We start from the raw sequence: 14,778 nt of genomic DNA on the forward strand, positions 1-14,778 counted from the left end.
CTATTCAAATTCCGTTCAATGAATAGAATGAAAACTAATCACCGTAACATATCCAGTATAAATTGATGTAACCCTCCCATCGAGCGAAAATCAATATATCATCAAAAAACATCTCTTCCTTCATTGACAAGCTTAGGGCTTACCTATTAATCATTCTCTCTTACTCGACAACATCCATATGTTCCATGCTCCTTCTCTGGTTGTGTTGCCATTTAAGTACTATTCATATTAGACATGAAATATATATTTTTCAAATTAAAACACTGATAGGGCTTGGAGCAAACAGAAATAGAAACTAAAGTACTGAGTTTTCATTTAGGGAAAAATAGTTACTAACTTTTGGAATCTTTTTCCATATGTTTTTAAAAAACATTTCAAACGTAACAGCTTAATGCATATTTTTCTTAATTCAGGGAAAATTTGAATTAGGTTTGCTTTTAAAACTCGCCTAAGGAATGATGAAAAGAAAATCGCTAGGGATTTAAACCCTTTACAAAGACAGTGGTGTTGCGTCTATTAATGCAGCAAATATTGTAAGTAAAAATTACAAAGAAAAAAATACTTTTTAGCATAACCTTTTGTATTCTAATACTTATATGACCAAAGTAAATTATAAATAAATTATTAGTCAATGACATCCCATAATAGAAATTTAACTATGAAAATCGATTGGCGCTTGAAAATATTTCTCAAACAGAGGTTCACAACTGCAGTAAATTCTACCTTCAAAATCGAAGTTATAATGAACCTCGATAACTTGCGATTGTATATAATAAAGTGTGAATTTAGAAGATGAAGAAGCTTGTCCTCCAAAAATTAAAAATGCTCTAATCTCATTTCAAAACTTGAATTTCTTTTCACATTTTTGTAAGATATAATTCTATTTAAATACGATTAATTTTTATTTATAATTATAAATATTTAACGTGAAGTTTCAGATGATAAAGCCTTTATTAAACACTATTATACTGGATGGATCGCTAAAATATTCAGTGTGGACTTGAAGTTTAATATACATTATATTATTATAATCTCATTTGGCTTTACTGTATCGCACGGTTTCTTAAATTATTTCTTATGGTGTGCAGTACATTTCTAATACACCAGAAAACGTCCTGGCCTCATTTTCGTTTAATTTTGTAGGTATGGAAAATGAATATTAAAAAATGTGATTTATTAATTATAAATTAAAGAAAATTTTATTCTGAAGCGTTATTTTATAAACATTAATGCAGTTTCTGAAATAAAGATTATTATTTTCTTACACTTAAAATGCCCTATATTAAAATATAATTTTAATAATAAAAATAAGTATATTTTTCGTAATTATTAAATTACCTTCACTTTTTATCTAATATTTTTAAGAAACAGTAAAAAAAAAACATTTTCTGTTGTTAAGTGCCTTATTAAGTATCTATTAATATAAATACTTTTTCTTAATTTAATAAGAAATTAGGAAAAAATATGATACATGGTTTTTTTAGAAATCATTTGTATCCCACTATCTTTTCTGTCTTTCTCATTATCCATGTTATCTTTTAAACAGGAATTATGGGTTAAAGAATATTTTTGAGCAAATTAATATTTATAGTTATCCTTCATTTTTATCCTATAGTTATCCTTCATTTTTATTCTGAACCATTTCAGTATTTTGTATTTCAAGAATTATACATTAAAATTGTTGAGTAAAAAGTAAACATAATCATGTTTTATCAAATCAATAATATTTTGGAAACCATTTACTTTTATGGAGCATCGAATTTATAACTTTTACTCAGCACTTTTTATTCTTTTGAAATCAAGCAAAAGTAGCACTTCCTTCTGAATAAAATGCAAAAATATCATATGTGGAGATCATCAAAACAGAGAATAAATCAGTTTTAAATTAATGATTTTAATGCCTAAAAAAGAAAATAACTTTCCAAATAATGCCAAATGACTTTCGAAATAATTGTTTTTTATTATTTTGGGTGTTATTCCAAACTGCACGTAACGTTTCGCAATTTAAAAGATAAAGATTAAAGGTCATGCAAAATTTAAATTCCGAAGTTTATTTCATATTCTTTTCTTTTTCTTTTTTTTTTTTTTTTTTACATAACATCTACTTCGAAAAAGAGGTCAAAACACGTTACCTACGTATACCGTTTTGAATAATTTTTATCGTTCATACTTTTTTTAGATTTACTCAGAATCATTTATTTTACATTAGATTAAACGAAAATAAAATGTCAGAAAATCAAAGAAATTGAGAAGGAAAATAAATATAATCAGCTCTTTTAAAACACATTCAATTACTTCTCTTGGTTTTAATTTAATTTTATATGAAACTAAGATAAAGAATGCCCAACTCAAGATTAAAAACAAAAAAATAAACCTCAGTTTCCTTGTATTACTAAAAGTTCTACTTTTCCCAAATTTGATATTGTTTTAAATTCTATTTAGGCCATGAATAGAATGAAGAATTTAATGAAACTGCGAGAAACAATAGAAGAATGTTTTACAAAGGATTTACAAAAGAGTATATGTTGTACAAAGAATTTATAAAAGTTTTTATTTCATGTTGCACAATGAAGTAGAACTAGTGCATTGTTCTCATTAATATGTTGTTTTATTTTATCGATATTCATTCATTTCTATTCAATCCAATGTTTTAAAAAATATTAATGGAGTTGCAGATGTTCGACAATACATCGCCTACTCAAAAGTTCAAGAATATCAAGTTATCCTTTTTGAGTTCAAATAAAAGCCGTTATGCTCTTCTTTTCGGTCAGCAGCTGAACTTATATTGAGTAGTAAACAACCGATTGACAGGTGTGGTGAAACAGAGATCATATTATGGAACATAAAAATGCCGGGGATCCATATATTACTTTAACCATCTGCGAGAGAGAAAAATTATTGCATCTTTCCTTTTGTAAAATTTTATGTCGTAAAGATATAAATTCAATTAATTGTAATTTTAATAAGAATTAAAAATCAAAAGGCACGGAAATAAAAATTAATATTTTTTTTTCGAAACAAAATGAAAATTGCAGTATTATCTTAAGAACATTCCTAAGGCGAAAGAAAAACCAAGGACTATTACAATAAAGATTTTTTAACTTGCATTTATTGTAATAAATTGATTTAAAATATCATAATATGTTTGAAACATTTTTAGTGTAATTTATAGGATTCGAATCCATTATTTCAATATACAAAAAAATCGGCAAAAGCAGAACAAAATCTACAGACAGTAACAGCTGACTTCTTTCTCATGAAATGATTATCTATTTGATCTAATGAAATTTTATTATTGTACAAAATGCATCTAAAAATATAGTTCAAAATGAATCTTTCAAGAATGTTTTTAATTATAACGTTATAAAGACAATTCACTAAAAAGCGCATTATGAACCTTAAAACGATTTTCCAATCTTTAAAAGAAAACATTTTGAACTAAAGCAACGATGTAAGTGATTATATTTTTGTGAAAGCGGATTTACTATGCGTTTTTCGAAATAAAAATATTTTCATATCGTACATTAACAAAAATGAATTAATTGTAACGAAACCATCACTAAAACATTCCTTATGCTTCAATTTAAATCTTTGTGAACGGAATTAAAAATAGCGTAATAAAGTCGCATATCAAGTCAGCTGCTGACAGGTACTTGGTATAAAAGTCATATTTAAAAAAATATATAAATAAATATATTTAATAGCAATACTTCAAAGAATGATAAAGAATGATATATATATATATATATATATATATATATATATATATATATATATATATATATATATTAAACCTTTAATAAAATCCTTCTAAGTTCTTCATGGCATTTGTGAGCAAATTTTGAAGAAAATTTGTTCAATTGTTTGGATTTCTATTGCGTGCAAACTATTTATGCATTTCATTTTTATTTATATAGATTACGTAAATCACTTGTGCTAATGATGCTGTGCTTAAGATAGCTGAAGAATCCTTTATTACTAAAACATTTGATATTCAGGATTACATCATCATCAACAACAAAGCATTAAAAGGATTTTCCATTCATTGTATTGAAATTCGTTTTATTTTGATTTAACAAGTCTGTCTACGTTTTTTAATCAAATAAATCATCTGTACTCATGACGTGATATTTAAGATAACTGTAGAATCATGCATTGTAAAAAAAAACAAAAAAAACTCTCCTATTTGGGTTATATCATTATAACTCTTGTTTCAAATTTAAAAATCACGTTGTAATTCAACAGATAACCAAACTGCCTTTAAAATAAAGTAATACGCCATCTTATCGGACAAATCATTCATGCATGGCACGGACGCCACACATTCACTATAGAAAATTATTTTTCCCTTTCATTTAGTAATCCTAATTTATTATGCGATGTAAAATCGTTAGTGATAGTAAATATAAACAGATCTTTTAATTTCTATAGTGATCGATTGTCATGTATTAACCATAAACATTGTTACAGTTTTAAAAATAGATTTATGAGTCGTATGCATAAATGTGCTCTTTTCACGCTTAAGATTGCTTATCTGTATGAAATGTGAAACCTATATGAAAGCAATAACCAAACAATTCTTACGCTACATTGTGCAGTGAAGCACTTATAAAAGGCAGGTAAACTCAATGAAAGAGGAGTCTAACTTTTTCTATCAACCGTTTTCCCAGTGGCGGATTTAGGCATCTTGCGCATCTAAGAAGTGCACATGAAACTTTTTTTTTTGATAAATTGATCGATTTGGTTCCAATACATTTTTATACATATCAATACATTTTTGACATACATCACATACAACTTTTTTTATTTTATAAAGTAAAAAAAAAAAATTATCATGACTCACAACTGCGCGACATCCACATCGACAGTACTGTTTAAGCAGACGCTCGGTGTTTATAAATATAATAATAACTAAGTGAACGTATTGAAATAGATAGAATCCTGACCAACTTTACAAAGTGTTAATATTATCCAAATATTTCATAAAGTTTAGAATTAGTAATTTTTACAAATGTATTTATTTAGTAACTGGGGCAACAACACTTTTTCAATCGACCTGTCTACAGACCCTCTAAACCCAACGGCCTTAGGTAGCACCCTAATCCAAAATCCTCCACTGCCTTTTTCCAAGCAAACCAATAATTAATTTAAGTTTAAAATGAAGATTTAAATCAGCTATGACACCCTGATCCGCACAAAAATTGAAGCAAATGAATAAATTTAAATAAAGAAATAAATTTAACACAAAATTTATTTAAGCGCGCATTTATAAACATTATTTATAAAAGATTCATATTGAGATCTATATATAATTATAAATATAAAAAATATTTATAAACTTTTATTTGATCGCACATTTAAAAACTGAAATGAAATTCTTTTCTGATTTATAACTTCAATTCGGAGTACATGATAAATTCATTTTTGACGATAAGATTAAATCTACAGATAAGAAAGTATTAAAAAAATTAGAATTCAGCATCAAATGAGGAGTTTAAATAATTTACTACACACATCACTTTTAGTTTTGTTCTGTAATTTAAAATTTACATAGTTATAAGGTAAGCATTCAGTCGCAATTTAAAATAAATCTGTTTTCCCATCCACCGTAGTATTTTAGAAGCACATTATACGCAATTTAAAACAAATGCTGTATTTGTTTTAAATTGCGTATATAAATGTTATTAGAAACTATCCAAAAATGTAAACTATATTAACTATGATTTTTTAAAAAATGCTTCTTAGTTTCTAATATTCATGTTTGTAAAATACGGTTTAAGGGCGCAATTTAAATATTCGCATGGTCATTACTAGCATAAATGAAAAGTTTACTATTTTGTTACTATTGAAAGATAAATATTCAAGTCAAAATTTTTGAACTATTTTCCTATCTGATTTGCTTTTATTTATATAAAGTTACATAACCGATATTTAATTTTTTTTTAATGTAAGTAAGGGAAATGTAGAATTAAGCTTTAAAGTAAATCACAAAAGCATTACTAAACAATTACAAAATTGCAACTTATCATAAGGATGAAATTCTTAAAATGTACTTTGTGAAAAAAGAAAAAGAAAATTTAGTTCTGATTAAAATCAACGTAACAAAGTGTATTTAAATTTCTTATGAAACATTCTTGGGGAAACTCCTTGTAACCTTATTTTGAATTTCCTACGTATTCATTTTTATGCGAAATATTAGAAACAACTAAAGATTTTTTTTTTCAATAAGAATATTTAGATGTTGTTTTTGTTTTTGTTTTTTGTTGTTGTTTATAAAAAAAATATGTAAAACTTGAATAATATGTCAGACGAATTATTTAATTATTGGTATTAAACAGGTATTCTTAATATTAAAAATATGACGGAAAGATTGTTTATACTCATTTTATACTCTACAGGTAAATTCAGGGTGGTTTAAACCTTCTAGGAGTCCTTAGGTAATATAATTCTCGGGACCCCTTTTCCTCTTCAAAACCAAATATTGTTTATCGATTTTAATTTAATCTTTATATAAATAGTTTTAAGCAGCAAATTTGAGAAACTGAGAAGCAAAACCCTTAATTGTAGGTCACTTCGAAAAAATTGGCTTCAATATATCGCCTGTAAAAAAATGCTCAACTAAAATTTAAAAATAATGTTAAATAAAATTTTTTAAAAATCTAAACTTTTGTTAGCATAATCGAGATAATATTTAATAATAGGATTGGACAATTTTTTTTTAATTATAAAGTACCATAGTTTCTTCAGAAACATAAAAAAAAGCATAAAACTTTAGATGGTCATTAATTAGGAATATTACTAGAATAATGTTCCAAAATTAATTTCAGCAATGCTTTATACAGCACTGCTTTCCATTGCATGAAGCACAAAATTAAATAGCTTTCAAAATACTTCAAAAAAATCTTGAGTGCTCGATGCCCCTAAAATTTCCGTTCTCCTAGACAATCCCCTACTTTACCTATTTAATAGTCTGGCCTTGGTTAAACTGAATAGGATTGAAGTAAATAATTTTTAATGCAGGGAGTTTTTACAATACAATTTTACAAGATACAATTTTTTTTTCAAACCGGTCTCTAGCAGTTTGTTATTCTTTTAAATTTCGACTTCTGGAAAGAATTCTGTTTTATTATCGGAATATTAGATTGACTACAAACCGTGATAGCAATGAATTAAAAAAAAAAAAAGAAGAATAGAATAAAACTTGAAAATTCTAAACAGTAAAAATAGAAAGTAACTGTAGAAATTTCATTTTTCATTGAGTTTCTTGTTCAAATTGCTTTTTATCATTAAACCGTAAAATAAAGCATTTAAAGTATTTCAGAGGTTCAGATTCATGCGGATTTTTCGACCTCCCGTTTAATTCCCCCCCCCCATTTTTTTTTTTTTCTTTTTAATCTTTCTAAATGTACATTAGCAGCATATGAGTTATTTAAACGGTTGAATCAATATTTATCTATTGTAAATTTTAGATGATTGTTTAAAATTCAAGTGTGTTTAATATTTATAACTGAAACAAAAAGGGGGAAAGCAAAGCTGAAGCTGCAGTTATTCATGTCTGGGTGTTATCTTTATCAGGTTTTAAAAGAATTATATGAAAATTGATATGTCATGGTTATGCATGCAATAAATACCAGAAAGTATCAATAAATGCAATTAATAATAAAAAAAAATTGTTCCTTTCAAATAAGAGCAAAAAGATTTCGTACCTAAATATACTTTTTAAATTTATTTATATTTTCTTCCCCATTCGCTGTGATGGTTTTAGGCCTTACATTATAAAAATCACAAAGCTCATAACATAAGAATTTTTTTTAAAAATTAAAAATTAAAAAAAATACAGAATTTAGAATGAATAGACTCTGAGTTAAAACAGTTCCTGAACGGAACGAGAAGCGTGGCCCATTTCAACAATGTTTACTAAAATACAGCTGTATTGACTGACACTCGCTCTTTAGCACGTGCAATGAGTTCGAAACTAAGCTCATAAATAAAACGAGTTGCTCAAGAAAATGCCTAACCTAAATTAGATCACGGGAATCGCCTAAAATATTTAATATTTTCTCCTTCACATATATCTTTAAAATATATTGACTATTTAATGTCATTATGTGACATTCTGGTAAATATTCATTAAGTTCATTAAGTACTGGATCAGTAGAGTCCCAATATCATCGAATGACGAAATCAAAAACATCCCGCCTCTTAGCACAATGTTTACAAAATACGGCCGCGGTTGGTACACGTGCGGTGAAAACGGAACTACGCGAGGGTGTGGGACCGTAACCATTTACATCAAAATATTTCAAACGAATAATATTAATAACAGAATCAACTTACTATGGAATAAACGGCAGCAGCATAACTCCCGTTTTGCAAATCTGTAAACACTGCTTTTACCAAAAATGGGCGTCTGCGGTACCATTTTTGACGCGAACGGTCATTAGAAACAGTAGATACGGAAACCATCGAGGCGGCCGATCGTCAACAAAGCAAACCGAAAATTTTTTACTATGGACCGCTCGTCTCTGCGCACACAACCCTACTCCAAAGCGTTCGCTACACTAACTGAAACCCTGCGCAAGATGGCTGGTGAAACAAGAAGTCGAGTTGTGACGTCAGTGGTGTCCTGTTTATTTCTTCTCCCTCCCCTCTTTCCATCCAGTTAGCTTGTTTGGCCTTCAGGTGGAGAGAACTTCGGTTTCTACTTCGTGCTGTTTCGATTTTTGCAGTCATGAAAACAGGTGGTAGACAGGAAATTCCATTAACTGCGATTGCTCCTAAATTCCCGCCTCCCTTTGAACGAAAATGCATGTCCCCATTTAAAATTCAAAACTGCAGACCTTGTGCAGCCTTTCACAAAATTGCATTGCTAATTGAAAAAAAAAAAAAAAAAACTGCTTTGTAACGAGGCTTATCATTTCATACAGGGAGAAATAAAAAGTACTTAGTATTTATTATAAAGCCTCGCAGAGAAAGAAGTGAATTTAAAAATACTGTTAGATCCACGAATATATTCTCAGTAATATTAAACAATAATAAAATAAAAGCAAAATATTTGCAATATGAGGAGTAAACTTAGAGATAGCCTGGTTTTACATGAACGATATATAGAGATACAAAAATGGAATTGAAAAATGAGACTTCTCATGGAAGAGACTTTTACTATATTCTCTAGTCTGCACCCTCACTTTTCTTTCGTTAATTCTTTTTTTTTTTTTTTTTTTTTTTTTTTTTTTGTACTCATTACTTTTTTTTGTGTACGATGGTCTATATATTCTCGAGAAAGTACCGTAAATATCAAAAAATTTGACCTCGAGAATTTGAAAGATCTTCACGTATAAAGGCCTCTGAACCTGATATATATAATTAAATAAAAAAGACATTTTTGAAATTTTGTTTGCCTGTCGATCTGTAAGTATATTAACTCAGAAACAAAACAAGCTAACTTGATGTCATTTGGTTTGCGGTTTGTTTATCTCTGCTCTCCACGTTTACCAAACAAGTGCCAACATTCAGTGAGCACCCATTCCAAATAGCGCAATAAGAAAGGGCTGAGGTTATATTAGCAAGAATTGGATAGCTAATCTTCCACTCCGGGCCAAGCCAACTGCGACCGATTTTTCGCATTAAAAGGATTTTATAGCGACATTACTCTTTTGAAGTGGTGTGGAGTGATTATGGAGCAAATAATTTTCCCAGCAAACCATGAAACTACGGCTATTTTCATAAAAAGCCTTTATAACAAATGCTTGTTGTTTCCCATTCCTTGATTCCATCTCTTGCTAATAACGACTAAACACATTTGTTTGAGAAAGTAATTAAACTTTATTTTCTAGTTAAGACCACTCTTGTTTTTTCCCTTCTTCTGCAAATAATTTTCTGTTTCTAGGATAGGAGAAACTCCTATTTTTCTATGCAACTAATGTTTTAATTTATGCAATATAGTGTTGTGCATTTTTAATATATATAATAATTTATAAAGTATTATTATTACAATAGATATAGAAAATATCTTTAAAAAATACCAAAAAAGCAACTATTTGTACCACCTTTCTATCATTTATCAGTAATAGGAATTACATTCCAGTGTGGGCTCATCGTTTATATTTTTTTCAAAAAGAAAAAATAATGATACTAAAATACCTCATTTCCGAAAACAAAACTCGGTTAAATAGCGAAAAAAATAAAATGAATAAAATCATCAAAGAATTTTAACAAAACAATAAGCGTTATGTAATAAAATTACAACTTTTTAAAATAATGTTTTTCACTGAAAACATATGAACCATTTTATTAAAAAAAAAATAAAAAAAAAAATAAAGAGACAGCTGTAAAGCTTCTGTCAATTCTCTGTTTCGGAACGAAAAGAAGGTTATCTTTTTTAACAGTTGCATTTTAATGACATTTGATTTTTAAAAACTTGATATACGACATTTAAAAAAAAATCCGAATGAGAAAGAAAAAAAAATAGAGGACAAGATTTGTCTCTATGTAAATATTTTCATAGGTTATTGACCTCAGCTGTTTTTATCAACCAGAAATCTTACCTCTAATGCTACTAATGAGATAATATATTTTATTAGAAATTAAAAGCTTGTTAATATTCCATTTTACTTTCTCGTGCACGAAGTATAGAAAAAATATTGTAAACGTTAAAAAATTTCAATCCGAGATTTTGCCCCGGTTGTCTCCACATTACAGAGCCTCCCAAAATCAATTTTCGACATTATGTCTATCTGTGAATATGGTAACTCAAAAACACTTTGAGCTAGACATATGAAATTTGGTATATGATCTTCACACTAAATCCATAGCTTTCTATTAAGATTAAGCGAAATCCATACAGAGGAAGATTGTCTAATTGGCTATCCGAATATAATTTAACACGAAAACTACAAAACATTGGATAAAATTTGGTACACCAATTCAGCATCTAAAGTGTAAGTGCTCATCAAATTTGAAATCAAATCCGCCAAGGGGTTAACCTTCTGTTGATCTGCACTTTTACAAGCATGTAAACGCTATAATTCAAAAACGCAATGACTTAAATATATGAAATTTGATATGTGATTTTGTGACTGCAATTGCAGTTCTGCGTCAAATTTTGGTTTCAATCGGTTGGAAAAAATGCGTCTAAAATAGAAAATCGGTTTTCGTGTTCTATTAACCATATGCTAGAGATTAATCATCAAGAAAATCGCCATGGATCACGAGCAAATTAAGTAAAAATTTCAACTTCACAGCAAGGCTTAATATTTCGTAATTATTGATCACCAAAGATATTCAAGACATTCTCGACCTTATCTAAGGTCCACAATTTAACTCAGAGGAAGTAGGATAACATCGTTACTACAAAATATGCGAGAAAAGTTTGAGGAAACCCCTCCAGCTAGTTAGGTATATTACATTCTTATCAATTAGAAAAAAGGGTAAAAACTACATATCAAGCACTATTATCTGTTAATTTTGTGGCTTATGCTAAGCGACACCTTCTTTATAGGATTTTGATTTGGACTCTCCGATGGATGACCAGACTAAAATTAACATGTTAATTGCCTTGTAAAAAAAAGTGTATTTCATAGATAATGCATTCGTTCGGCCTGTATAAATCACATATGCTTCACGTCAAATCTTCTTTTTTTTTTATCTGTTACTCAACGGCAGTTCATACTGGCCATATAAATGCATAACTAGCAAAGTTTTGCCAACCGAATGAAATAAGTTGGTTAGCCTAATGTTTAAGATACGTTGTTGTTGTTTTCTTTTCTTTTTTATAAACCGCCTGTCATTTTGCGCTGAGCTATTTGACGAATCGTTGAATTCTGAATTGTTTTCATGCATGAAATCCGTGAATTCATCATCCTCTTCATCAGATAGTGCATCAGTGTTTAATAACTGGAGACGTTACTTTCCTTTCTCGTACCTAATTATATTTTTTGAAATATATATAAAATTATATATTGAACCAATTTTGTTGCATGAACAATTTCGTACTCGATTACTTTACAATTTACCAAGCTGCTAAGAGTGCAACTGCGAATAAACAACAAGAACAGACACGTTCCTATTTGAACCACGTAAGCTTCACCCGATCTGATTAACTGTTTTTCGATGTAGGAGACCGTCCAACCATCCAATGTAATGTTGAGTTGCTTGACGATCACCATCAAGATTCTGACATATTTGTCAGTTAAAGCAAAATGTAACTCGCATCATCAGTAACCAGAAAAAAACGAAATTATTTTATTAATCATACAAGTAGACATTCAGTAAGCCCATTTGTATGGATACGCTTTCCCTCTGGGGTTCACCTCCTTCAGATGAGCACTGGTGTCCCAATCTCGAGGTACCCAAGGATCTTTTCTCTTCTCTTCTTATGATCGGTTTTTGGGCAGAAACCACCCACTGGAATGAGAGCCCTATATTGGATGGGGAAAGGTATTTATTGTCCACGTTTTGTGGAAAGTACGTAATTGTGAGCCAAGGAATGGTTAATCAGAATCTGGCTGCGGAGATATGCAGTGAGTAATGTTTGCCTTTTAGTTGATTCGTCTGTCTGCGCGAACACACTGCTCAAAAGCAAAATGAGAAAAATGAATAAAATTTTGGTAGTTTCTCCAAAATTGTATCTGTATGTGAAATTTTGGACAAAATCCATATGTGGTAATCTGTCTGCCTATTCGTCCGGGATGGTGAACACGATCACTTAAAAACGCAATGCACTAGATGAAGTCTTTGCAGTCTAAATGAAGTAAGATGAATACAGTCTTTTATTTACAATTTTAGCTCTGTATCAAATTTCGGACAATTCCGGCAAAAAAGATTGACTATCTTCAGTCTGTTAAGTCGTGTGTTTGTGAATGCGATAACTGACAACAAAGTAGAGAGAAGAATTTTAATACATGATTTTTACACCAAAATTGTGCTGGCATCCTGGCGTAGGGGTAGTGCGTCTTCCCGGCGTCCTGGGTTCGAGTCCCGGTTCGGGCGTGATTGTTCTTCCGGTTCTATCTGTGAGATGTGTGAATGTGCCCCCCTGTAAAAAGGGGTTGTGCAAGCGAATGTGATGCGTGAGTAGCTAAGACGTACTCTTGGCCTTAGTTGGCGCAACTAAAACAAGAGACGCTCCCTTGGATTAAAATCACTGACTTCGTCAGCGAGCTTTCCCATGGCAAATGCCATTATAAACAACACCAAAATTGTAGTTTTGTGTCAAATTTTAGAACAGATTCAAATTTTATTTACCTCTGAGTATGTTAACTTTTCAATCAGCGACTCAACGAGTTAAAGAAGTAAAATTTAATGCTAATTAAAATAGAACGAAATCAAATTTTTAACCAAATCAACCAATGGGAAGACACCCAAAATGGACATTCGACGCTCCTCAGTATTCTATAAACACAGAACGTGTCATACTTAGTGGCGGTGGCAGAGATTTATTGGCGGGTGGGGGTAGGAACAAGACAAATCCGACAGGAAGCAAGCACAGTTTCTCTAATTTAGCTTCAAAATAACTCATAACAATTAATTTTACATTTAATAAAAATCATTTAAATATTAATTAGAACTGTAAAATTCTACACCGTCATATTTTTCGTTCCTATTCAGATAATGACTCTAATTTTTTCTCATTATTAAACATTTGCTAGGATATTTGTAAAAAATTGTTCGCAGTTTCTTTTACTGAGCATCAAAATATTGTCAATATTTGGGTCTCCTTTTTTTATGAGATTCTTGAAATTTAATTGCACCGAGATTTAATTCTAGAAAATATTGTTACATTTCATTTTAGATTTTAGTATATAGATCGAAACACAAGTTATAGCAATAAATCACCGAAATTTACTGTAGCAGGATCGTGGAAACATTTAAACGGACTTTAACAAGGAATAAACTTTTAACTACTTTTGAATTTGATTCAAATTTAACAAAATTCTTAATCTTTTAGATATTTTTAATACTTAGAAAATATTTCATTTACAACAAAAATGAATTAATCGAACATGACTACAGTAATTTATAAATGTCTAATATTGGGTAATACTTAATAAAATGAAATAACGAATTATAAAAATTTATAAAAAGTTTTTTTTTATAGTTAATTTTCTTAAAAGCGAATTGTCCTATAATTTATAATTATGCGAAAAGAATTAATCATATGACACTGTCGATGCAAGCACAAACACGAAAAAAAATAAATAGTATGTTTACTGATATAAACATCTGCCAATTCAGAAACAAAGAAAAATAAATTATCTTTGAAAGCGGTGCCCTGAAGAATATTAGAGCTTCCACCATATTCAAGCGAGGAACTTCTCATGGAATGACTTCCCATGGATTCTTCCTTTTCTTCGATTTTATTTCTAGTAAGACGGGAGCTATCTGATTTGTTGTTCGGGTTAGTTCCACACTCGTGTGGCTTTTAGCAAAATCATTGCCAATGCATTTTTGATAAGGAAGCATTTAACTTTATATCGATTGCACCTGGATGATATGTCACGCTAAATGAACTAATGTTTGATCTTATAATGCAGGCTGTATAAAATGAATGTAGAAACTGAATTCAAACTATTTTATAAAAGAAACTTTTTAGAAATTCAAAATAAGTAATAAAAAAAATAATTCGAAATTTTAGCCAAAAATGGATTTTTTTAGCGTAGTCCCCTACCCCTACCCCCCACCCCCCTTTTTAAATAAGGATTGCAATAACAAGCAGGAACTCAAATGCGTTCCGAGTCCGAGGTAAATAAGCTCTCGTGCACGAACAAATATTTACTA

At 29.6% G+C, this 14,778-nt stretch overlaps 1 protein-coding gene across 1 annotated transcript in view; it reads right to left on the reverse strand.

Moving 5' to 3' along the window:
* The window catches only part of LOC129958120 (uncharacterized), a 48,848-nt gene extending 40,296 nt beyond the window's left edge, over positions 1-8,552 (reverse strand). Inside the window, exon 1 of the mRNA XM_056070316.1 lies at positions 8,338-8,552. Within this exon, the coding sequence (XP_055926291.1) occupies positions 8,338-8,466 (129 nt within the window). The 5' untranslated portion in view covers positions 8,467-8,552. The remainder of the gene's footprint in view (positions 1-8,337) is intronic.
* Between the last annotated feature and the right edge of the window lie 6,226 nt (positions 8,553-14,778).

The sequence above is a fragment of the Argiope bruennichi genome, chromosome X1, assembly GCF_947563725.1.
Source record: "Argiope bruennichi chromosome X1, qqArgBrue1.1, whole genome shotgun sequence".
Lineage (NCBI taxonomy): Eukaryota > Metazoa > Arthropoda > Arachnida > Araneae > Araneidae > Argiope > Argiope bruennichi.